A 19,621-nucleotide genomic window follows, 5' to 3' on the forward strand; every position below is an offset into this window, starting at 1 on the left:
TAATGCCTTATCCTTGAATTTCGGATCTAGAGACTTCTTAAATCCTAACCTAGATTGCACCATCTCCATCCACTGACACTTCATGCTTGTAGGAATGGTAAGAGGGTATTTATAACAGTTTCATGGTGAGTAGCCATAGCCGAGGATGTGAGAAGAGGAAAGTGTGACATACTTCACTTGTGAACACTGCATAACACACAGGAAACTTGGTATGTGTATGACCACTTGCGCAGTGTAAAGCTGCCATACGGCACCACCACTCTTTGGCATCTTTTTGGAACATAAGAATGAAATTAATGACTGTTCTATGCCTAGGTAATTCCAAGCTATTATGCTCATATTTATAGAATATCTGCTTCTCTGAGAAGTCAGACACAATGACATAATAGTGGTTCATAGCAGATAGTTTGTTTTGTTTGAAGAAAAAACAAGGGGCAACAGATCTGCAAATGTGGAGAGCCCTATAAAATTGTCTTTGTGGATTATTTTTCTGTTCTTTGTACTTAAATGGAAGAATTATCGCAGTATCGGAGATAGATCTGAAACTGCTAAAATTGAAGACAGTTTGGTGTCTTAGAGCATACCAGCATTCCTGAAATCTATTTTGCCCCTTTCCAATTCCTTGGGGCTATTTGTACATCACCATTTGTGTGAGAAATCTAAGTTTGAAAATCTGAGGAATTCAGTTTATAACTATAACTTGAAGTTGGGTCTGACATCAGTTTAATCTTCATGTTTTTCTAGTCTGGATGCCATTATATCAGGTATACTGTTTCTTTGTAAAATTGAGATAGACTGTATATTAACTCTTAAAAATAAAACATAAGTAAACAGCAGAAAAATAACTGAGAACCTTGATTTACTTAGGATAGTCCATCCTTTTTCCAGCATACTGTGTGTCCCCCCCCACTCCCGCCCTTTATTTACCCTGCTGTTATTTAGTTCTTCCATTTCAGAATAGCTATTCTCTCAACTTGTTATAGTACATGTTTTATATGATTGGGAAAATACTGTAACCAGAGTTCTAGCCCATAGTATATTGTGTCTTGTATGGGCACAAAATGATTGCATTGGAAATTTAAAATGCACTTTGTTCAAAACATATTTGTTACTAGTTTGATTCTTAATTATCTTTTTTTTTTTAATGTTTATTTTTGAGAGACAGAGTATGAGTAGGGGAGGGGCAGAGAGAGAGGGAGACACAGAATCCAAAGCAGGCTCCAGACTCTGAGCTGTCAGCACAGAGCCTGAAGCAGGGCTCGAACCAACGAACCATGAGATCATGACCTGAGCTCAACCGACTAAAGCCACCTAGGCGCCCCTTAATTTTTTTTTTATATGAAAATAAAAGTGATCCTTTCATGTCATTTCAGAGGTAGTTTTAACTATTTTTCAGACATTAACTGGCACAAATTAACATTTTAATGATAAATACCATGTGTTTGAAGGGATGCCTAATGCAGGAGAGGAGCTTATACTGTGATTCAATTGAGGAAGTTTGAAGACTTCATACAAATATTTACTTCCTTTGTATCACCCTGAAAACAAAACGGTATAATGTGGGTTTTTTTTTTCTTATTTCTATCAAACTAAATTGGAAGAGCAATTTAAAACAGTATGTGTAGGGGCTAAGGTCTGGAGTTTCAATCTATTACTCCATGTAATGGATCCATTGTAAGCTTTCAGAGGCCCTTAAATTTTGTCTATACAGAAACAATATTGTACTCTTCACTGTGCATGAACGACTTAATTTTCACTTCTTTCATCACAGGAGGTTTCTAATGACGAGTGCTATCACTGGAAATGTTTGCTTCTGCCTGCCACAAGTTTTTAAAACAAATGCCATGTAGTGCATTCACACACTGCCTCCACTACAAGCTCTTCTCAAAATGCCTTTCAACATGCATAGTTTTACCCTTCCCTAGGTCAAGGTACATCACTCTCACTAGGGATTTCCCAATGGATTTGTTCTTAGAAATACTTTTGCTAATAATAATAGGGTGACCATTTAGTAACATGTATTATGTCTGTTTCATTTCTGGCAAAATTTTAGTACTAAATTACTTAGTATTTGATTCTTAGGCATTTGGTGAATAATTACTGAGACTCTGGTAAGGGAGCAGGTACTGTGCGTGGTGCCTTGTGAGCAGCCGTCTCTACCCTCCAGAAAGGGTTTGGGCCTGAGCTGCGATCCAGTGATACATAGTTGCAAGAAAATACATTTGTGATCCTAACCTCAGGTCAAACTCATTAAAACCACTTACATGTGAGTATGAAATCAGATTCAGAACATGAACTATGGGGACCACTTTGTGGAATACCAGAAAGCTGGAGGTAGAAACACTGTTCAGAGAAAGGTGTTACTTTCCATCCTCAATGCCAATCATACTGTTTTGTTCAAGAACCAGATGAGCCTCATTGATTACAAAATTGCCTTTTAAAGCATGTGTGCCCAAATGTCCATCAGTCAGTGAATAATTAAACTATGGTATGTCAGTATAATGTAGTAGCACCTATAAAAAGGAATGAAGTACTGATTAATGCTAAAATGTGAATGAACTTTGAACTCCTTAAGGTTCTAGGTGTAAGAGAAGGCAAATAGAGGGGAGCCTGGGTGCTTAGTCCATTGAGCATCTGCCTTCAGCTCAGGTCATGATCTCATGGTTCATGGGTTTGAGCCCCACTTCGGGCTCTGTGCTGACAGCCCAGAGCCTGGAGCCTGCTTCAGATTCTGTGTCTCCCTCTCTCTCTGCCCTGCCCTGCTAGAACTCTGTCTCTCTCTCTCAAAAGTAAACCCCCCCCAAAATTTTTTTAATCAAAAAAAAAAAACTAATAAGGCAGACAGAGGCAACTATTGTATAATTCCACTTATATGAAATGTCCAGAATAGGAAAATCCATAGAGACAGGAAGTAGATTAATGGTTGCCATGGGCCAGGGTCTAGAGTAGGAAGCAACACTGAATTCTGAGTAATCAGAATTTTTTTTTCTTTGTGACAAAATATACATAAAATTCACCATTTTAAGTGTCCATTTCAATGTCACTGACCTTTAAACTCAGGTTTACCTCACCATTCCGGAAAGAACTCAACATTGAGATTATAATTCACGGAGCATAAAAATCCACCCTTTTAATTAAGAGTATTATTTAGTGGTTTTTAATGTATTCAGAGCTGTACAACCATTATCACGATATATTTTTAGAATATTTTTACCACCCACAAGAAGTCACTCCTCACTTGCTTATAATATAGTCCCTCACATAGTAAATGGCATAGACGAAATGTAATCCCTGGTCTGTACACTTCGAGACGGTGGACATAGGGTGTCAAGCGTCTGCTCCCCCGCTCTGTTGGGGACATGTGTTGTCTCATTTTGTTGAAATTACTACAAATCACCAGTGACTTTCTGATTGCCAAAATCAGAAAACACCCATTTATCTGACTAGATCCTACTTGCCGGTTTTTACCACTTACTGTTTCTAGAAACTCATTAATGGTAAATTCTTTGGTCCTGGCAATGAAGGTTTTTATAGAAGTGAAGAGCTTTACAGTAAGGCCTAAGAAACTTATAAAATATTTATTTTTTAATTATTTTAAATGTGTAAACTATATTATAAATTGAAATTTTCTAAAGTAATACACATTAGAGAAAATTTAGAAAACATCTCACTTCTATGATCTTTTACATAATTTCTCCATCATTTATTCCTAGCTCTGACCTTGTTCACATTGTCTGTAACTTTTTTCTCCCCTTTTCCTTCTTTGGAAAATGAGGATAATGACAGTGCTTGTCTCGTGGAATTGTAAATGTCAAACAAGGTGATTTACATAAAATACACACTACAGACTTGCCACAGAATAAGTGCTCAGAATCTAATAAAGTACCTTGCTAGGTGCTAAATAGCTTTGACAGAATTGTGTAGTAGAAATAGGGTGTACTTGAGAGGTGGAGTTTTTTTTCCCCCCAGAACTCCATGAACCTTTTAATGAGAGAAGGGCGAAAAAGGCTATGGACTTTGGATATTTTGGTAAAGGGTTATAGCATGACATTATATTCCTTTACGGTTTTGCCCATGTCAAAGAATTTATGTATCTCTTATCTCAAGTGATACCATCCAGAGTTAGGTAGAGCAAGCCCTTTCTTTAAATAGCATTTACTATCGTTGTACATACCTTAGAAATGAGAGTAGGGTAAGGGCCTACATCACAGAGTTAATTACTTAGTGGCAGAATCTGGGCTAGAACCCAGGTCTCCATCAAGTCTTTGCTCTTTTTTTGCTCTGACCTGGTGCCTCAGCTCAGTCCTTTGAACCAAGTCTAAAGTTATGAACATCCTGTATATAAGAGATGGAAGGGTATTATCCCCAGTTGTCTTTAAAGTAACCTGTGTGCTGGTCATCTTCATTACCAATGTTCATCCCAACAAAACTCACAGAATGTGCAATAGCATTGTTGTATTTTCATTGCTCTGGCCCATAGGTGGCTTCAGGGGAGGAAAAAAAAAAAAAAGGAAAACTCAGCCCCGAACAGTGAGTATATTTCAAGAACTTGATAAATGCTGATGAATTATTTCAGTGTTACAAGGAGTAGAAGTAAGGGCTTAAGAGTTACTAGCTGGCATGTCAGACAGGTATTCCTAATGTATATCAGACATTAAAAGTAAACTCCCAAGAGTTGTCAACTTGAGCACATAGCTCTTTGAGAAAGGATCCCAGGCCCCTTCTTGCTGAAGTGAGACAGATGTGAAATGATGTTTACAGCTTCAGCTTTAATACAAACACTTGTCTCAGGGAGTCAAATACAATGGGAGAAGGCTTATCTCCTCTTTTGTGTTCCCTTGAGGCACACTGTATGAAGAAGGCACTGATGAAAGTCTGTTTAAGGTCAGGAAGAATGGATGCACCTTTGAAATTACAAGTCTGATCCTCTTATTACTCCCCCACATAAAAATCTCTGCATTCTCTGCAGTTGACACTTGATCTCGGCCCAGGGCATGATCTCGCAGTTTGTGAGTTCGAGGCCCACTTAGGGCTCTGCACTGATGGTGCAGAGCCTGCTTGGGATTCTGTCTCTCCTTCTCTCTGACCGTCCCCTGCTTGTCCTAATAAACTTAAAAAAAAAAAATCTCTGCATTCTCTTCACAGGATGGTATCCAGATCCCTAGTAGGCCACACTCCGCATCCTTGAGTAGCTGCAGTTTGTCAGACTACTCTGCATTGCCTCAGTGGTCGTCCCTTGTTACTCTGTGACAGAGACCTCCTCATTCTTAATAGACCCTGGTTATATGTTGTCTTTGCTGGCCTTCACCCAAAGTTGCTCTCTCCCCTGCTCCCAGAGCATTTTATTTCTAAATAAGAGCAAATGTCAACCCATTATAAGTCCATGACTCTCTAGCATTAGTCAAGGATGGGAAATTTAACTTTTTATATCCTTCCTAGTGCCTACCAGGCAGCCAATGAAGTTTGCTACCTGATTTACTGGATGGGAAGTCCCTCAAAGTACTGTTAGTTAATCATCCCATGGTCTCCTATCATGCCTGTTAACAAAAGTTCTACTGTTTTGGTTATTTCCATTTTATAAGTAATTTGTTTCCTTTTCTTTATAGGCAGCATAATTCGTTGTATGAGGCGCCTGGAAGAACTGCTTAGACAGATGTGTCAAGCAGCAAAAGCCATTGGAAATACTGAGCTGGAAAACAAATTTGCAGAAGGTCAGTATGCAGTCTATAAGCTTTTTCTAATAAGGCAAATCCTGTGAGACCTGAGTTCTTGACCACAATGTAGGAAGACTTTTTCAGATGCTTTCCAATGGAATGCCATGGAGGGCCATCTAGTAGTGTTTAAAGAAACTTTTAGAGTGTATGGGAAGAAGTTTTGGGATTTTATGTATAATCATTTGTAAGATTTTTTATTGAGTACTGTCTGCCAGGCATTGTTTTAAGCACTAGGGGATACTGCAGTGAACCAAAAAACCCACAAATCCCTGCCTTCATGGAGCTTACATTCTGGTGTGGGGAGATGTAAAATAAGTCAGCACTTAAAATATTTCAGGTGGTTATAAGTCTACAGAAGAAAAAGAGGAAGAGACAATAGGAATTGAGAGATAGATGAGATGCCTGGGGGCCCTACTCAGGAGGTGGCATTAAGGCCCACTCAGGAGTCTATGCTTGATAGACTTAAGCAGCAGCACAAGGCCAGTGTGGCTAAAGCAGAGTGAGCAGTGAGTAGAATAGTACGAAGGAGAAAAGAAATTATCATTTTAACCCCTAGGCCCCGGCCTTTTTCCTGAAATGATTATTGGAGGTTTTGAACACAGGAGTGCTGTGCACTGGCTTGGGTTTCAGAGCAATTCTTGCTGTTGCATTGTAGGCCAGTCTGTAGATGAGCAAGGTGGAAGCAGGAAGACCAGATCATGGAAGGATAGCCAGTCCGAGGTGGTAGTGACAGAGGTGGGCAGTGGGTCTAACATGTTTACAGTTTGTTCCGTCTGACACAACCAGTGTCCTGAGACGAGGTGTTCAGAAACTGAGTTACGTTTCCTTATGCTCGATGGGGCAGACCTATTTCATCAACCCAAGTTTAAGTCTCGTTATATAAACTTTTTTTTTTTTTTAATGTTTATGTTTTGTTTTGAGAGAGAGAGTGCAAGCAGGGGAGGGACAGAGAGAGGGAGACACAGAATCTGAAGCAGGCTCCAGGCTCTGAGCTGTCAGCACAGAGCCCGAAGCAGGGCTCAAACCCATGAACCATGAGATCATGACCTGAGCTGAAGTCACATGCTTAACTGACTGTGAACCACCCAGCCGCCCCTAAACATTTTTAGATAATAAAATTTGTCCTGTCTTCGGGCAGAAAGAATTTCACATGGTAAGTGAAAATACAGGATCTCCTGACGTAGGCTGAAAGTACATGCTTTTGGGCCAATAACTTCTTTTGACAGTTTAGTCCTTTCCTCAGTAATAAATCTTTGTGAATAATTTGAACCACTCCCACCCCCTACATACACACACGGAGACATACTGGGCATTTCAGAGTCTAGCCTAAGTTTTTATGTTTCCCCCCCCTCTCAGAGGTGGCTTTGGACTCTTCCAGGTATCTTTTAGACCAACAGGGTCTTGTACCATCAGGATTGTTGTGTTAAAACTGCACCAGAGGGGAATCACGATCTTTGTGGTCTTAAAATTTTAAATCTTATTTTCTTTTCTTATAGGAATCACCAAAATCAAGAGAGATATTGTATTTGCTGCCAGCCTCTACTTGTAAAAAGAGCCAGTGAAATGAATGTGGGATTTTAAAGTTTTCACCACCTGATTACAGCTGACTACATACAAATGCTTACACAAGTATTGATTTGGTTCTTTCATCTCAAGGCAGTCGTTCAAACATTTTAATACGTATTTTTAAATCAGGCATCATGCTAAGAAAGCATACATTACATACACATTTGTACATAAGCATTACATTTTTTTAATAAAAAAATGTACAGGTGGGCATTGTTTTAGTGAAAGGCTTAAAGTTTTTTAAATGAATTCAGAGCTATTAGATAACCACTGTGTTAAAGGGAACTATATACACACAGGTAAAGTGGGCATCCAAGAGGTATAGCAGCAGCAGTCCCTTAAAGGCTTGTACACCATGAAGAAAACGCATCCTCTTGCCTTCTGGTTGCAATCATTTTCCTTTAGAAAGCGGGCCAGCTTGATCTGAGCACTCTGCTACCTTCAAGGTTGGTGATTGTTCCTATAGTGATTGCTTGCGGTTGGTGTTTCATGCAGAGTTGTATGAGAGTCCTCCTCTTTCCTTTCTTTAAAAGGAGAATTTCTCTCCCTGAAGAAATCTGATACATACACTACCTATAGAGAACAAATTCTACTTAGAATGGGACAAAAGTATTTAATGATGTAATTTAATTTTAAAAACCATATACATAGTATAACAGTTTGCAAAAAATAAATATAAACAAAAGGCGTATGTTAAAGGGTACAGAAAATTAGTGACCAACAGGAAGTTTTAATGTTAAAGGAAATTCTTCTAAAATTTGGAGTTGCTTAGTTAGGTCTTAAGTACAGCTTTACTCTGTTAGCACTTAAGGTATTCTTCAGTTCATACAAAAAAAACCCAAAACGCCGTAGGCATAGCCTTTTACAAAACTACATGTAGTAGTAAGTTTTTATAACTTTTAGGAAAAGCAGCATAGTTTATTACCTGCTGTCTATCCTAACATGACTTAGTAACATCGGTGTTCTTAGTAAAAATTACTAAGCCACAGTATCTTCCTTTGTATAGTTTTTTTCAATAGCACATGTTTTCTACTTATTTATCCCAGTGTTTATCAGTATCAACATATAGGCTGCCGTCCTGTATACTTACAACTAATATTGCCACCAGAGCTCCTTGAATGAGTCCAGTTAGTACATCACTCCAATGGTGCTTGTAGTCAGAAACTCGAGAAAGACCCACATAAATGGATACAGCAACAAGACCAAATTGCAGTGTGGGGCGTAAGAGTCTTGCCCAGTCTCCCTTCATCCTGGCTTGAAGGTAAAGCTAATAGAAAAGATAAGAATAAAGAGTTTAACATACCAACTAGAAACTTTAGTATCACCACACCCCTAAAGTGTTGGTGTTTGAAATGATTAATAGTCATTAAATGTTAATAGTCATTACCATTAATAACCACTGAATAATCAGAGTATAAATTATATATGGAATAGGGCTTTAGGCAAGCATTCTTATGCTCATTAACACCTGAAAAGTTAATCTTTTTAAAAACCAAAACAGGGGCGCCTTGGTGGCTCAGTCTGTTAAGTCTGACTTCAGCTCAGGTCATGATCTCGTGGTTCATGAGTTCAGGCCCCCATCAGGCTTTGTGCTGACAGCTCAGAGCCTGGAGCCTGCTTTGGATTCTGTGTCTCCCTCTCTGTGCCCCTCCCCTGTTTACGCTCTCTCTCTCTCAAAAATAAACATTTAAAAAGTTTGTTTTTAAAACAAAACAAAAAGTGCCCAAGAAACTTGACTTTTAGAAGAGTTTATTACTGTATCTAGACTACTTTTGAAATTGTAAAAAAGACAATTGTTGACAGCGCCTCTTCCTGTGTTTTGTGTTGTAATTCTGATTAAGAGGCAACTGTTATCATTAGTTCCAAGTCTTGGGATAAACTGCTAGCATTCTGAACACAAGGTTGTCCTTATTCTGGGCCAACCTACTAAGTTTTCTGCCCTGTTTATCTAGGGACTAAGTTTAATTCATTCAAACAGTTTACTTGACAGTTCCACAATCCTCAGATTACTTTAAAGGATAACGAAGAATAAATAATCTGTATTTATAATACAGTAATCTGCCTAAATAAGTACAGGTTCTCTGATCCAACAATGAAATACATTTTCTGATTAGCACCTATACACCCTTTTAGTTCCATGACTTTACACTAATCAGGTGAGAATTTCCCCTCTTCTCTGTCAGCCTGCCTTTGACTTTGGGTGCATCCCTAAAGACTTGACCCACTTTAAGCAAATTTGGTCTCTTTTTTTGAAAAAAATGTTTTGCCTTATTTCTATCTAGTAAGAATATTCCTTCAAAGTATATTTCAAAAATTCTGTTTGATAATTTGTGATTCATACACTTAATCAAATGCATTCCTCAGAAAACAATGTATGTTGGCTGTGTGCATTGGCACTGCCTATTTGAAATAGATACACAATCCATTCCCAGCTCTTTGACCACTGCTGTGAGCATTCAGTTCTCAGCAGCTGGCAAAGACTCAGAAGTTATCTAATTTTATCAAGTTTTTTACATGGTTGTACAACATGGTTGTAAAAGAACATGAGTTGTTCAACTGAATTGCACTCATTAGCTGGTTTAAAGTCCTACTGGCTTTCTGCAGAGCCCCTCCTTTCCTTTTTTGTTTGTTGTTGAAGCTATAAAAACATAAATAGTAAGAGGCTTGTCTCAACATTCTGGAGTTGAGAAGAAAGTCGGTTCTGGTTGAATCAAATTTTGCATCTGGCAGCTGAAGCCAATTTGGCGACACAAACATGCCAGTTAGAGTCCCCTCACTAGTTCTACCTTAATTGGAATTTTTTTTTTTCCATTTTCAGGATGACAGTACCTTGAGTGAGGCTGAAGCCAGGTTTGGATATTACTGCCTAAAAGTGCAGCTGTCCCTATTCTGGTTATTTAGTTGCCTCTGCCTTTTCATATAATTGTTAAAGGCATCGGTTCTGCAGACTAAAAACATATACCTATGAGTTATAAATCCTTCTATGAGTGTATCTTAGGGAGACCTGCACCTGTCTCTGCTAAGGACATAGCAAGAAAAAACAATACCAACTCTAAAATGGAACTTCCACTTAGTCCTATGTTGTGCTTTCAATTCAAAGGAAACTCAGGGCGCTGAAGGTCCTTCCTCACTTAGGATTCTAAAATCTTCAAACAGTATTTTCCTTCCAAAGACCCTGACTTTAACACAAGGTTCAATATACTTCAGATGAAACCTTTACCCCTTTAAGTTTTCCCCTTACATATCTACCCAAGTATAGGTGTTACCCCCATCTCTGGGGATCCAAAGATTACTTCATCCTAAGGAGGTACTAGGAATCCTCCCGCCCCCCCCCCCCCCCCCCGCAGCCCCATTGTGGTTATATACCTAACTTTGCCCTCCCTCTAGGCTCTGGCTCCTCTAATGACTAATGGCTGTGGCATGAATGCAGGCTGTGGTCAGAACAGTGGTCATAGCTCTGGGTGAGGTTGGCTAATTGTGCTTTGTATTTGCCTGCTCTATGTTTCCCTGAGTCCAAGATACTCAAGGGAGCTCTGGGAAGGTCAGGCATCACTTAACCTATAGCCCTGTTCATCTCCATGAAAAATCTTCCATTTCAGTAGACCTCCAGGGGTAAATACTGAGTTTCTTGGACTTTGGATCACTTGCCAAGTCTAGACTTTGACAACTCCCCACCCATGTTGCCAGACAGCTTCACCATATCTTCCTGGTGGCTCCATGTCCAAAGCCTTTCTCAGGTTCTGCAGTACAGATCTCTTAAGCTCCTACCCTCTGAAGGCACTAGACATTTGAGTTCTACCACTCATCTAACTGCTTCCCAACATCATTACCTATTGGCTGTTGTTTCCTTTTGCATTCTTTGACTTTGTGGGTTTATAACCTTTTATTCTGTTGCTTGTCCTTTAAGAGGAAAGAAAACAGCATATGCTCCTTTAAAAAGTTTCTGTCAAGGAAAGAATATGTTCCTAACTGCCTTAGAGAAACAATGTCTGAAGCTCTCACCACTGTTTTACTAGTCCTAGATACAGGGACAGAGCTCATGGATTAATGCCACAGCTGATAATAAGAAGGCTCTATAAGTCCCTGCCTTTGCAAACTCCATTCTTACCCCCAGTCCCCACACATACATACCTATGCCAATCATATAGGCACTAAAACACATTCAAGGGTTGCCTGTCTGGCTCAGTTTGTTAAGCATCCAACTCTGTTTCAGCTCAGGTCATGATCTCACAGTTCATGAGTTCGAGCCCTGCATGGGATTCTCTGTCTCCCTCTCTCTGCCCCTTCCCTGCTCAAAATCAACATTTAAACAACACACACACACACACATTGGTGGAAGGAAGTCCGTTCCTTATCTTGGAAAACTCAGAAGAACTACAGAACCCTAATCCAACATTGTGTACAGTCCTGACAGACTCTCTGGCAATCTTACAAATTCCCCTCCGGGGTGGGGGGGCGGGGGCACTGTCTTCCCACAACACAGTTGAAGGGGGAAGGGGAAGCCCCATTTGAACCACACAGCTCTGCCTTTACTTTTGAGAGGACACTGAAGATGACCCATGACACGCCTGACCCAGACATCTGCTGCACTGTATTCTCCCTCTGGAATTTACACTGGAAGGACGAAAGGGTTCTCTTTTTTGTTAGAAGTGTAGAAAGGATACCTAAAAGGATACAGGATAGGCTACTTGCAAACTCAGCTTATAAGGATGTAAGAGCTATAGTTCAGCAATGACAGCAAGCCAGTGAGTAAATGGATCAGAATGGCAGCCACACTGAAAAGCCAGGCGACCAGTGAGACTGAGCAAGTTCAGTTCCGTTACCTGGTGGGAGGCTAGTTCTGGACTGTGTTATGTCTTTACTATCAACCTTTTTTTTTCCTCTGGGAGATCGAAGTGAGTCAGTTGCTTACATACAACCAAAAGATAAAAAAGCCAGTTACCAGCCACTCCTGTGTGTTTAACCAAAATCTCATTTTGTTTTAATTTGGATTCTGACTCAAATGATGAAATTTCACTTTTTAAATAGGTAAGTTTCAATTTGAAAAGGAAAACCATGTTTATACACCTGGGTTCAAACAGCAAGAAAAAACTTATGAAAATGAAAACCCATGAAAACAAACATATTAAATGTCCACTGAAGTGGACATTGAAAGAGTCCATTAAATGTCCATTGAAAGAGAAGTCTGGCACTAAGCACAGGATTTACTTCCATGACTTCTTTCTACATACACTATAAGGTGTGAGCCTCTACCATAAGCCAAATAGTTATCTACCATCTCCTTCAGTCTCCTCTGGCCCATTCTGATTCTTCTCTGAGAGTGGTGCAGTTTGGCCTCAGCTGGCCAATGAGTATTTCGGTCAGCTGGTGGGAGATGGGGTCCTGCAGAAAGAGAGATTCTAAGCCTCTGGATCCCTCCTGATCCTAAACATCCAACTTTCTGGTGAAGGAAGCTCCAAAGTGGAAAGTTCACTACTAGAAATATGAGAGAGGGTAGAAAAGGCCAAACCTTTTCTACCTGAAAGACATAACCTGCAGCTGGTGTAGTTGGTCACGGAAGTACTCCCCAGAAGCAAAGACAACAGTCGTGTTTGTTGAAGGAACACCTGAGCCTACCACTAGGGTCACCCCTGCTGTCACATCGAGGAAAAGGCAGGAGGCACGTGGGTTTCCATAAGGCACAAACAGCATAAAGAAGTACTAATAGGAAAAGCAAAGATCTATCCTACACTTAACTAACCTTTACACTGCTCCCTGCCCCCATTTTCATCTATTGAAAAAGGCAGGATAGACCTATATACCACAGGAGGACTTGGAGCGGAAATCAACCTCAGGGCTCAAAAGGAAACCAGTGAGGCCTATCTCTATTCCTCCCTGTCTGCAGCAGGGGAACTATTATTTGAACCTGACCACACTGTGTTAGAGCACATCAGGTACAACCACTGATTGTACACAGGCCAGTATGTAGGGTTAAATGTCCAGCATCTTTTTTTTTTTAAGTGTCCTCTCTTATTACTCGGCAATCAAAGAATGAAATCTTGCCAATTCAGCTATGTGGATGGAACTGGAGGGTATCGTGCTAAGTGAAATTAGAGAGACAAAAATCATATGACTTCTCTCATACGTGGACTTTAAGATAAACAAAACAGATGAACATAAGGGAAGGGAAACAAAAATAATATAAAAACGGAAGGGAACAAAACAGACGAGACTTATAAATACGGAGAACAAACTGAGGGTTACAGGAGGGGTTATGGGAGGGGGGATGGGCTAAAGGGGTAAGGGGCACTAAGGGATCTACTCCTGAAATCATTTTTGCACTAATGATGCTAATTTGGATGTAAATTTTAAAAAATAAAAAAATTAATAAAGTGTCCACTCTTAACAAAAAACCTATTGAACATGGGATGCAAATAAGTTACTATGCCCAGTATTTTTTAAAAGAAATAAGGGCTTCTTAGTGGAGATCTTACTAGAGACTCATAAAGGCAATTTCTTATTCCTTAAGGCAACAAGGACAGAGGAATCGATATGCTCAATATAACCAGATATTTAAACCCAGAGAGGATTGTAGGAAGACACTCTACCATTCAGGCAGCAAATGCTTCCCTGACAAGTGCAGAGAGGTCTTCCTCCTAATCCAGAGAGAACCCAACACTGAATCTCTATGAAGAACCTCATGATAGTTTTATAGAGCACATGAAGACCTGGTCAAAATAAATAGGAGTTTTCAATGTACAGGGCCACAATGGAACAAAATTAGAAGGTACATGTTTTTCTTTTTTCTTTTTTTTTTTGTAAAAATTATTATATACACATCTTTTTTGAATAAGGAAATTCAATGTCTGTTGACGCAACTTTGGTATTCTTTGATTATTTTATTATCCCCAAAGGGTAGAATATAGCCTTTTTTTGCCTAAAATTTCTAAAAAAAATATTAACTTCTATTTAATTATTCTATTAAAGCAGATTGCTATTTTAAAATCTGATTGCTAATCAAAATATTTTTTGAAGCTGATTTATTTTGCCTTTCCTTGATCCTGTAACACTTAACTGCAAAAGCTGTTGTCTCACAAGAGTTTCTTAACCTATTCTTAAAATGAGAGGGTTATTTTTTTTTTCCTTTTTTCAATTTTAAAGTAGAGTCGGTGGGCCAGCTTGCAAGCTATGAATGGTTTTCACATTCGGGGTGCCTGGGTGGCTCACTAGGTTGAGCATCTGACTTCTGATTATGGCTCAGGTCATGATCTCCCGAATCTCAGGATCGAGCCCCGCAGCAGCGAGAATGCAGAGCCTGCTGGCAATTGTCTCTTTCGCTCTCTGTCCCTCCCCCACTTGTGATCATACTCTCTACATAAACAACTGAACATTTTTAAAGAATAGTTTCCCCATTTTAAAGGACTTTTTAAAAGAAGAATATGCAACTGAGACTGCATGTGGCCCACAAAGCCTAACTATGATCTGACCTCTTAATGAAATCTTCTGCCGACTCCTGGACTAGACCAACAGGGGCATATTCAACACAAAGAGATATTCCTTGCTCTACTTATTTGAAATACAGCTTCTAAGCCTAAGCCAGGCAATATATTGTTCCACCTACATTTGATGACAGAACTGGCCAGGAGAACACCCTAAGACTGACCTCTGTTTAGTCTTCTCTAGGCTTCAATTTCACCATCTTTAGGATTCACAGAGTTCCTAAATTTAGATGTAGAATCCCATGTTACAATTAAGATCCATGTAGTTCCTGGGCTCTGTTCACTTGCCCAATGCTCAGCATTAATTCACAACTTGGAAAACATCTTCATGAAATATCACTAGGTAATACATGGTGAGTGAGAGGTAAGGGGTTGTACAAATCTTAAGGAAATCAAAGAGCCAGATTCAGACAAGTGGGCAACACTATCCAAACACAGCAGGTGGGGGTGGTGAGACCCAGACACAAGCCTTTCTGTGGCAGGGAAGGGGGTCTAGCTGAAGCACCTACACTAAGGTACTTGGGCCCCCACTATGGTAATTTATACAGGAATTTCATAAAAGACAGTGACATAAACAATCTGAGATTTCAGGCTTAATAGTACAGTGCTGGGAGAATTTTTTAGTGCATTCCTTTAGTATATTCCAATACATTCCATTTATATATATGGACTGAAAAAAGAACAGTCTCATAACATGGTTCTTTCCTGGACAGTCAAGTAAATTTGGAATCTTTGGCATTCAGCCTAGTTCAACAGACATCACAGCACAGAAACTAGCTATGTGCAAAGAAGCCAGGCCATATGCTCCTGCCAGCCTAGGTGGTTTTCATGGGTGCTGACTGGCACTGTGTGAAGTGCAGGGCTGGGCTGCCTGCCAGAGGTGAACAACAATGGTCAGGAATATCTTCTCTTAAGATACTTCTTCAAGTACAAGTTAATTTCTGGGTGTCAGGATTTCCTGACAAATTTTGACTATCAAAAGCCATCCTCAGAATTTAAATGACTGTACATCTCCACCCAAATCTGGGACTGGCCCATGATGCCAAGATGCCTAGGGAAACAAGATGAGTCATTGCCTAAGGAATTGGCAGAGGAGGTGGAGTGGTTAAATGTTGTATATAAATGTGAAAGCTGGAAAGCGGGAGCCATCTGTGTGTTCAGGGGCTGAAATAAAAGCTTGGGCCTACATCCACATCAAGTAAATATTTCCACTGCTTAGAGTCAGTGAAATGCAGTGCACGACTGCTCCGGCCAACTTTCTTCTCCAAAAAGGCCTTGGTCTCTGAGAAACATATTTATTGGAACTTTTCATTATAACTTTATATCTAATAGCTCATACCCAATTACCAAACTACAGTGTCGGTAATTTTCCCTCTGCTTATAGCCCTAACTTGCCTCCTCATATGCTCCTGGGTGTCCACAGAGCAGGCTTACCACTGAGGCCCTCTAAATAATCATTTTGTCTTCTGTACATTAGTTTTATATTTTACAGAAGAGCCCTCAGTAAAAGTTTATATCTGACTGAATATACATCTATTTTGAGAAGGGTCAAAGGAGCAAAGATGAACAGTAAACTATAGGATATGGATGCTGATACATCTAAGAATATACTTTACAATTAAAAACAGGTGGTAAAAGTTGTATGTCATCACCTGACCTTCAAAATAATTGGACTAGGGTTAAGATCAAGCAGAGAATCAGCAAACCAAGGGAACCTGATTAATAAGAGACCAGTAGAGAGCTTACAGACCTTAATAGCCTCCCAAGGCCCCTACTTCTCCATTTATAAAAAGGGTGGCAACCATCCCTCTTCTACTTCATGAGGATTACTAGAGTCAGTCAACAATTAAAGTAGTATCAACACAAATCATCTGTATCAACCTCAGATTCTTTTTTTCTTTTTCTTTTTTACATTTTATTTATTTAGTTTAAATTTATTTATGTATTTCCTTAGTATTTATTTTTTCAAGTTTTTATTTAATCTTTTTTTAATTTTTTAAGTTAATTTATTTTTGAGAGGGAGAAGCAGAAAGGGGGAGAGAGAGAGAATCCCAAGAAGGCTCTACACAGTCAGAACCCACGACGAACTACACTGTTCAAACCCACCAACCCTGAGATTGTGACCTGAGCTGAAATCAAGAGTGGGGCGCCCAACCAACTGGAGCACCCAGGTGCAGATTATTAAGTCCCTCTCCTTAAACACTGAAAAGATACTGATACATGCAGATGAAGGACCTAACAAAGCTCAAAACCTACCCTGGTGAGGTCGGCTGTGGGCATACAAATCACATCCAAACGTTCAAAAGCCATCAGTGTAGTCACAAACTTGTGCTTTGGGAAGATTTATCAGGCTACTAATGGCTCTAGCCTTCATCGCCCCCTGTCTCTATGCCCTATTTAAAAAGAAAAATATACAGTGGCTCCTTTTAGAAAGAATGCTAACTTTTCCTAGTAAGATAAATGAACAGAGGATATTGGAATAGTACTTCTTGTTACTCCCTTCAAATAAGTCACATTCCTCATGGCACGTTTTCAGAAACATTTGGGTGTGTGTTTTCAAAAAGAAGCCCTAAATTCTGCTGAATTAGTACCCTGTTGCTTCCTCACAAAATTAAATTAACCTAAGACAAAAGACTTAAAATCCAGAAATGCTGAAGAAGCCAAAATTAGTTCTACTGAAATGGTTGTGAAATTGTGGGTTTGAATTTTATATAACACACACATCTGTAATTTTTATATTCTTTTGACTTTTCAGATTTGGTTTTTCCAATAAAAGCAGGATTCTGGTAAAAATCGATTTTAAAATCTCTCTAAATGAGACCAAATTAACTCCCAGCAGTCTACTCTTAATATTACATATCATGGACTTATATGTAAGCATTAAATACTTCTATAGCACTTAATGTGACCAAGGGGGAGAAAAAATTTACATAGAACACAACTATATAAAAGTCCATTCATAAGATTAAAAGTTACAGCTGATCCTTTAGGGTGAAGATCTTCTCCCCCTCTCTTAAGAGTTTTTCTAACAAATTTTGTTGAAAATTTGTTGGAACTTTGTTGGAATTTACTGGAAATTTGTTCTTAACTTTATATAAAGAGAGAAAGAGACAGAGACAGATGGAAACTGGGAACATTATAAAAAATAAGTCAACTGAATTGACCTTTAAAGACTCCTTGTAGGGGCACCTGGGTTGCTCAGTCTGTTGAGAGCCCAACTCTTGATTTCAGCTCCAGTTATGATCCCAGGGTAGTGGGATTGAGCCCTACTTAAGATTCTTTCTCTCTCCCTCTGCCACTCTCCCCTGCTCCTGCTCTCTCTCTCTCTCAAATCATACATACATACATATTCCTTGTATATGCCCTAAAGCTGGGTCTTCCTAAAGCTACTCTGGATACACATTTGTCTCTAGATATGAAGAATGTAGATGCAAATATTTTCTAACTCTTCACCATCAGCTTTGTGTACTGCAGGTGCAAATGGCCATGCTGCTTTCTGGACTAGCAATTAGAAGTGGACCTGAAAACCGTATACATGAAAAGCTCCTGAAGCAGCAACTGCCTCTCCCAGAAGCCGAAACCTTTCTAGTCCCGTGGAAAGCCATCAATGAAATACTTCAGAAGGTGAAAGGAAAATAAAACCTACTCAAAAAGAAGCAACAACTGCCATCACATCAGCTAATCAAAACTCAACTCCTAAACCCAGCAGCCGCCAGGAGGAAAGAGGCCAGGCTGCCGCACCCTCCTGCCAAGCACAGGGGGCCAGGGCTCCCAGTTAGGGTAAGGTTATCACAGCAGCGGTCACCTTCGCCTGGTATTTCAGATCAGTGACCTGCTGTGATTACACAGAAGGTGTTGCTACGTTCCAGGAAATATGTCCCAAAGGGAGGGCACACATCAACCAATTCTTAGCACCAGGTTTACAGATTTGATGATTAGGTTTCTACCGCTGTCAGGAAAAACCTACTTCAACAGTGAAGACTCCCTACAGTCCTGAAGGTTCTCAATTTGCAACCTGCTCCCTAATTGTGTCCGTTTGCTACCTTTAAATGAAGGACAAAAATACTTCTGAACAGTTGTAACTGGCTTTGGCAGAAGCACAGGCATCCATTCTCTCAACTGCGGCCAGCAATGGAGCACAGCTGATGAGATGCCAGGGGTGGCCACACGGGAGAGGACACCCAGGCTGAACACATGAATTGTATGCGGTACATAATCCCCCATAAACAGAGTACTTACTGCCACGAACAGCATGCAGTACATGGAGAATGAAGAGTGGCCCGAGTAAAAAGACAATCTAGAAGAGAAAGAAGAGAAATGTCAATTTTCCTTCCTAGAGGCAGATAACAGTCTTGCTATCCTAAATCTTACGCCATAATAAGTACATCTCTTTCCCCTCACCTTAGAAATCAGATGAGTGGGGAACAGGGACAGTTAGGACAGAAACATTGTAGTCTTGAGGGACGGGGTGTCTTATTACTGAGACTTCCAGGGTAGAGACAAACATTCCTCAATTAATACCTGACAAGCCATAACTAGTATAAATGGTCTGACTTCATGACATATAAACTTAACTGACCATGATTTAAGTTTTATTTTCTACTTGCAGAGTTTGTCCCTGAGTACTAGTAATACCTCCTTTGGAACACTCAGAAGTTGACTACCTTTTCAAAAATAAAATCACTTTTAAAAAATTAAAAGTGGCATTTTAGCATTTTAAACAGGCACACATCTTGCCTTAGAATTCCCACCAAAGTGCTTTTGTTTGACATATATTTTAAAATTATACACTGACAGTCCTGTACCAAATGAATCCTCTTTCAATATTATATTCTGTAAACATGTGAATATTTACCACCTAAA

The 19,621-nt window shown here is 39.6% G+C and overlaps 2 protein-coding genes across 3 annotated transcripts in view; one reads left to right on the plus strand and one right to left on the minus strand.

The window, feature by feature from the left end:
• The window catches only part of MTREX (Mtr4 exosome RNA helicase), a 105,315-nt gene extending 97,044 nt beyond the window's left edge, over positions 1 to 8,271 (plus strand). The window contains exons 26-27 of the mRNA XM_015085579.3: positions 5,607 to 5,711; positions 7,211 to 8,271. Of these exons, the coding sequence (XP_014941065.2) occupies positions 5,607 to 5,711; positions 7,211 to 7,263 (158 nt within the window). The 3' untranslated portion in view covers positions 7,264 to 8,271. The remainder of the gene's footprint in view (positions 1 to 5,606; positions 5,712 to 7,210) is intronic.
• Positions 7,374 to 19,621, minus strand: part of PLPP1 (phospholipid phosphatase 1) — an 88,882-nt gene continuing 76,634 nt past the window's right edge. For both annotated transcript variants that reach the window (XM_027041915.2, XM_027041908.2), the window contains exons 4-6: positions 18,998 to 19,055; positions 8,371 to 8,547; positions 7,374 to 7,853 (exon numbers count right to left, since the gene is read on the minus strand). In XM_027041915.2, coding sequence (XP_026897716.1) covers positions 7,722 to 7,853; positions 8,371 to 8,547; positions 18,998 to 19,055 — 367 coding nt within the window. In that variant the 3' untranslated portion in view covers positions 7,374 to 7,721. The remainder of the gene's footprint in view (positions 7,854 to 8,370; positions 8,548 to 18,997; positions 19,056 to 19,621) is intronic.

The sequence above is a fragment of the Acinonyx jubatus genome, chromosome A1, assembly GCF_027475565.1.
Source record: "Acinonyx jubatus isolate Ajub_Pintada_27869175 chromosome A1, VMU_Ajub_asm_v1.0, whole genome shotgun sequence".
Lineage (NCBI taxonomy): Eukaryota > Metazoa > Chordata > Mammalia > Carnivora > Felidae > Acinonyx > Acinonyx jubatus.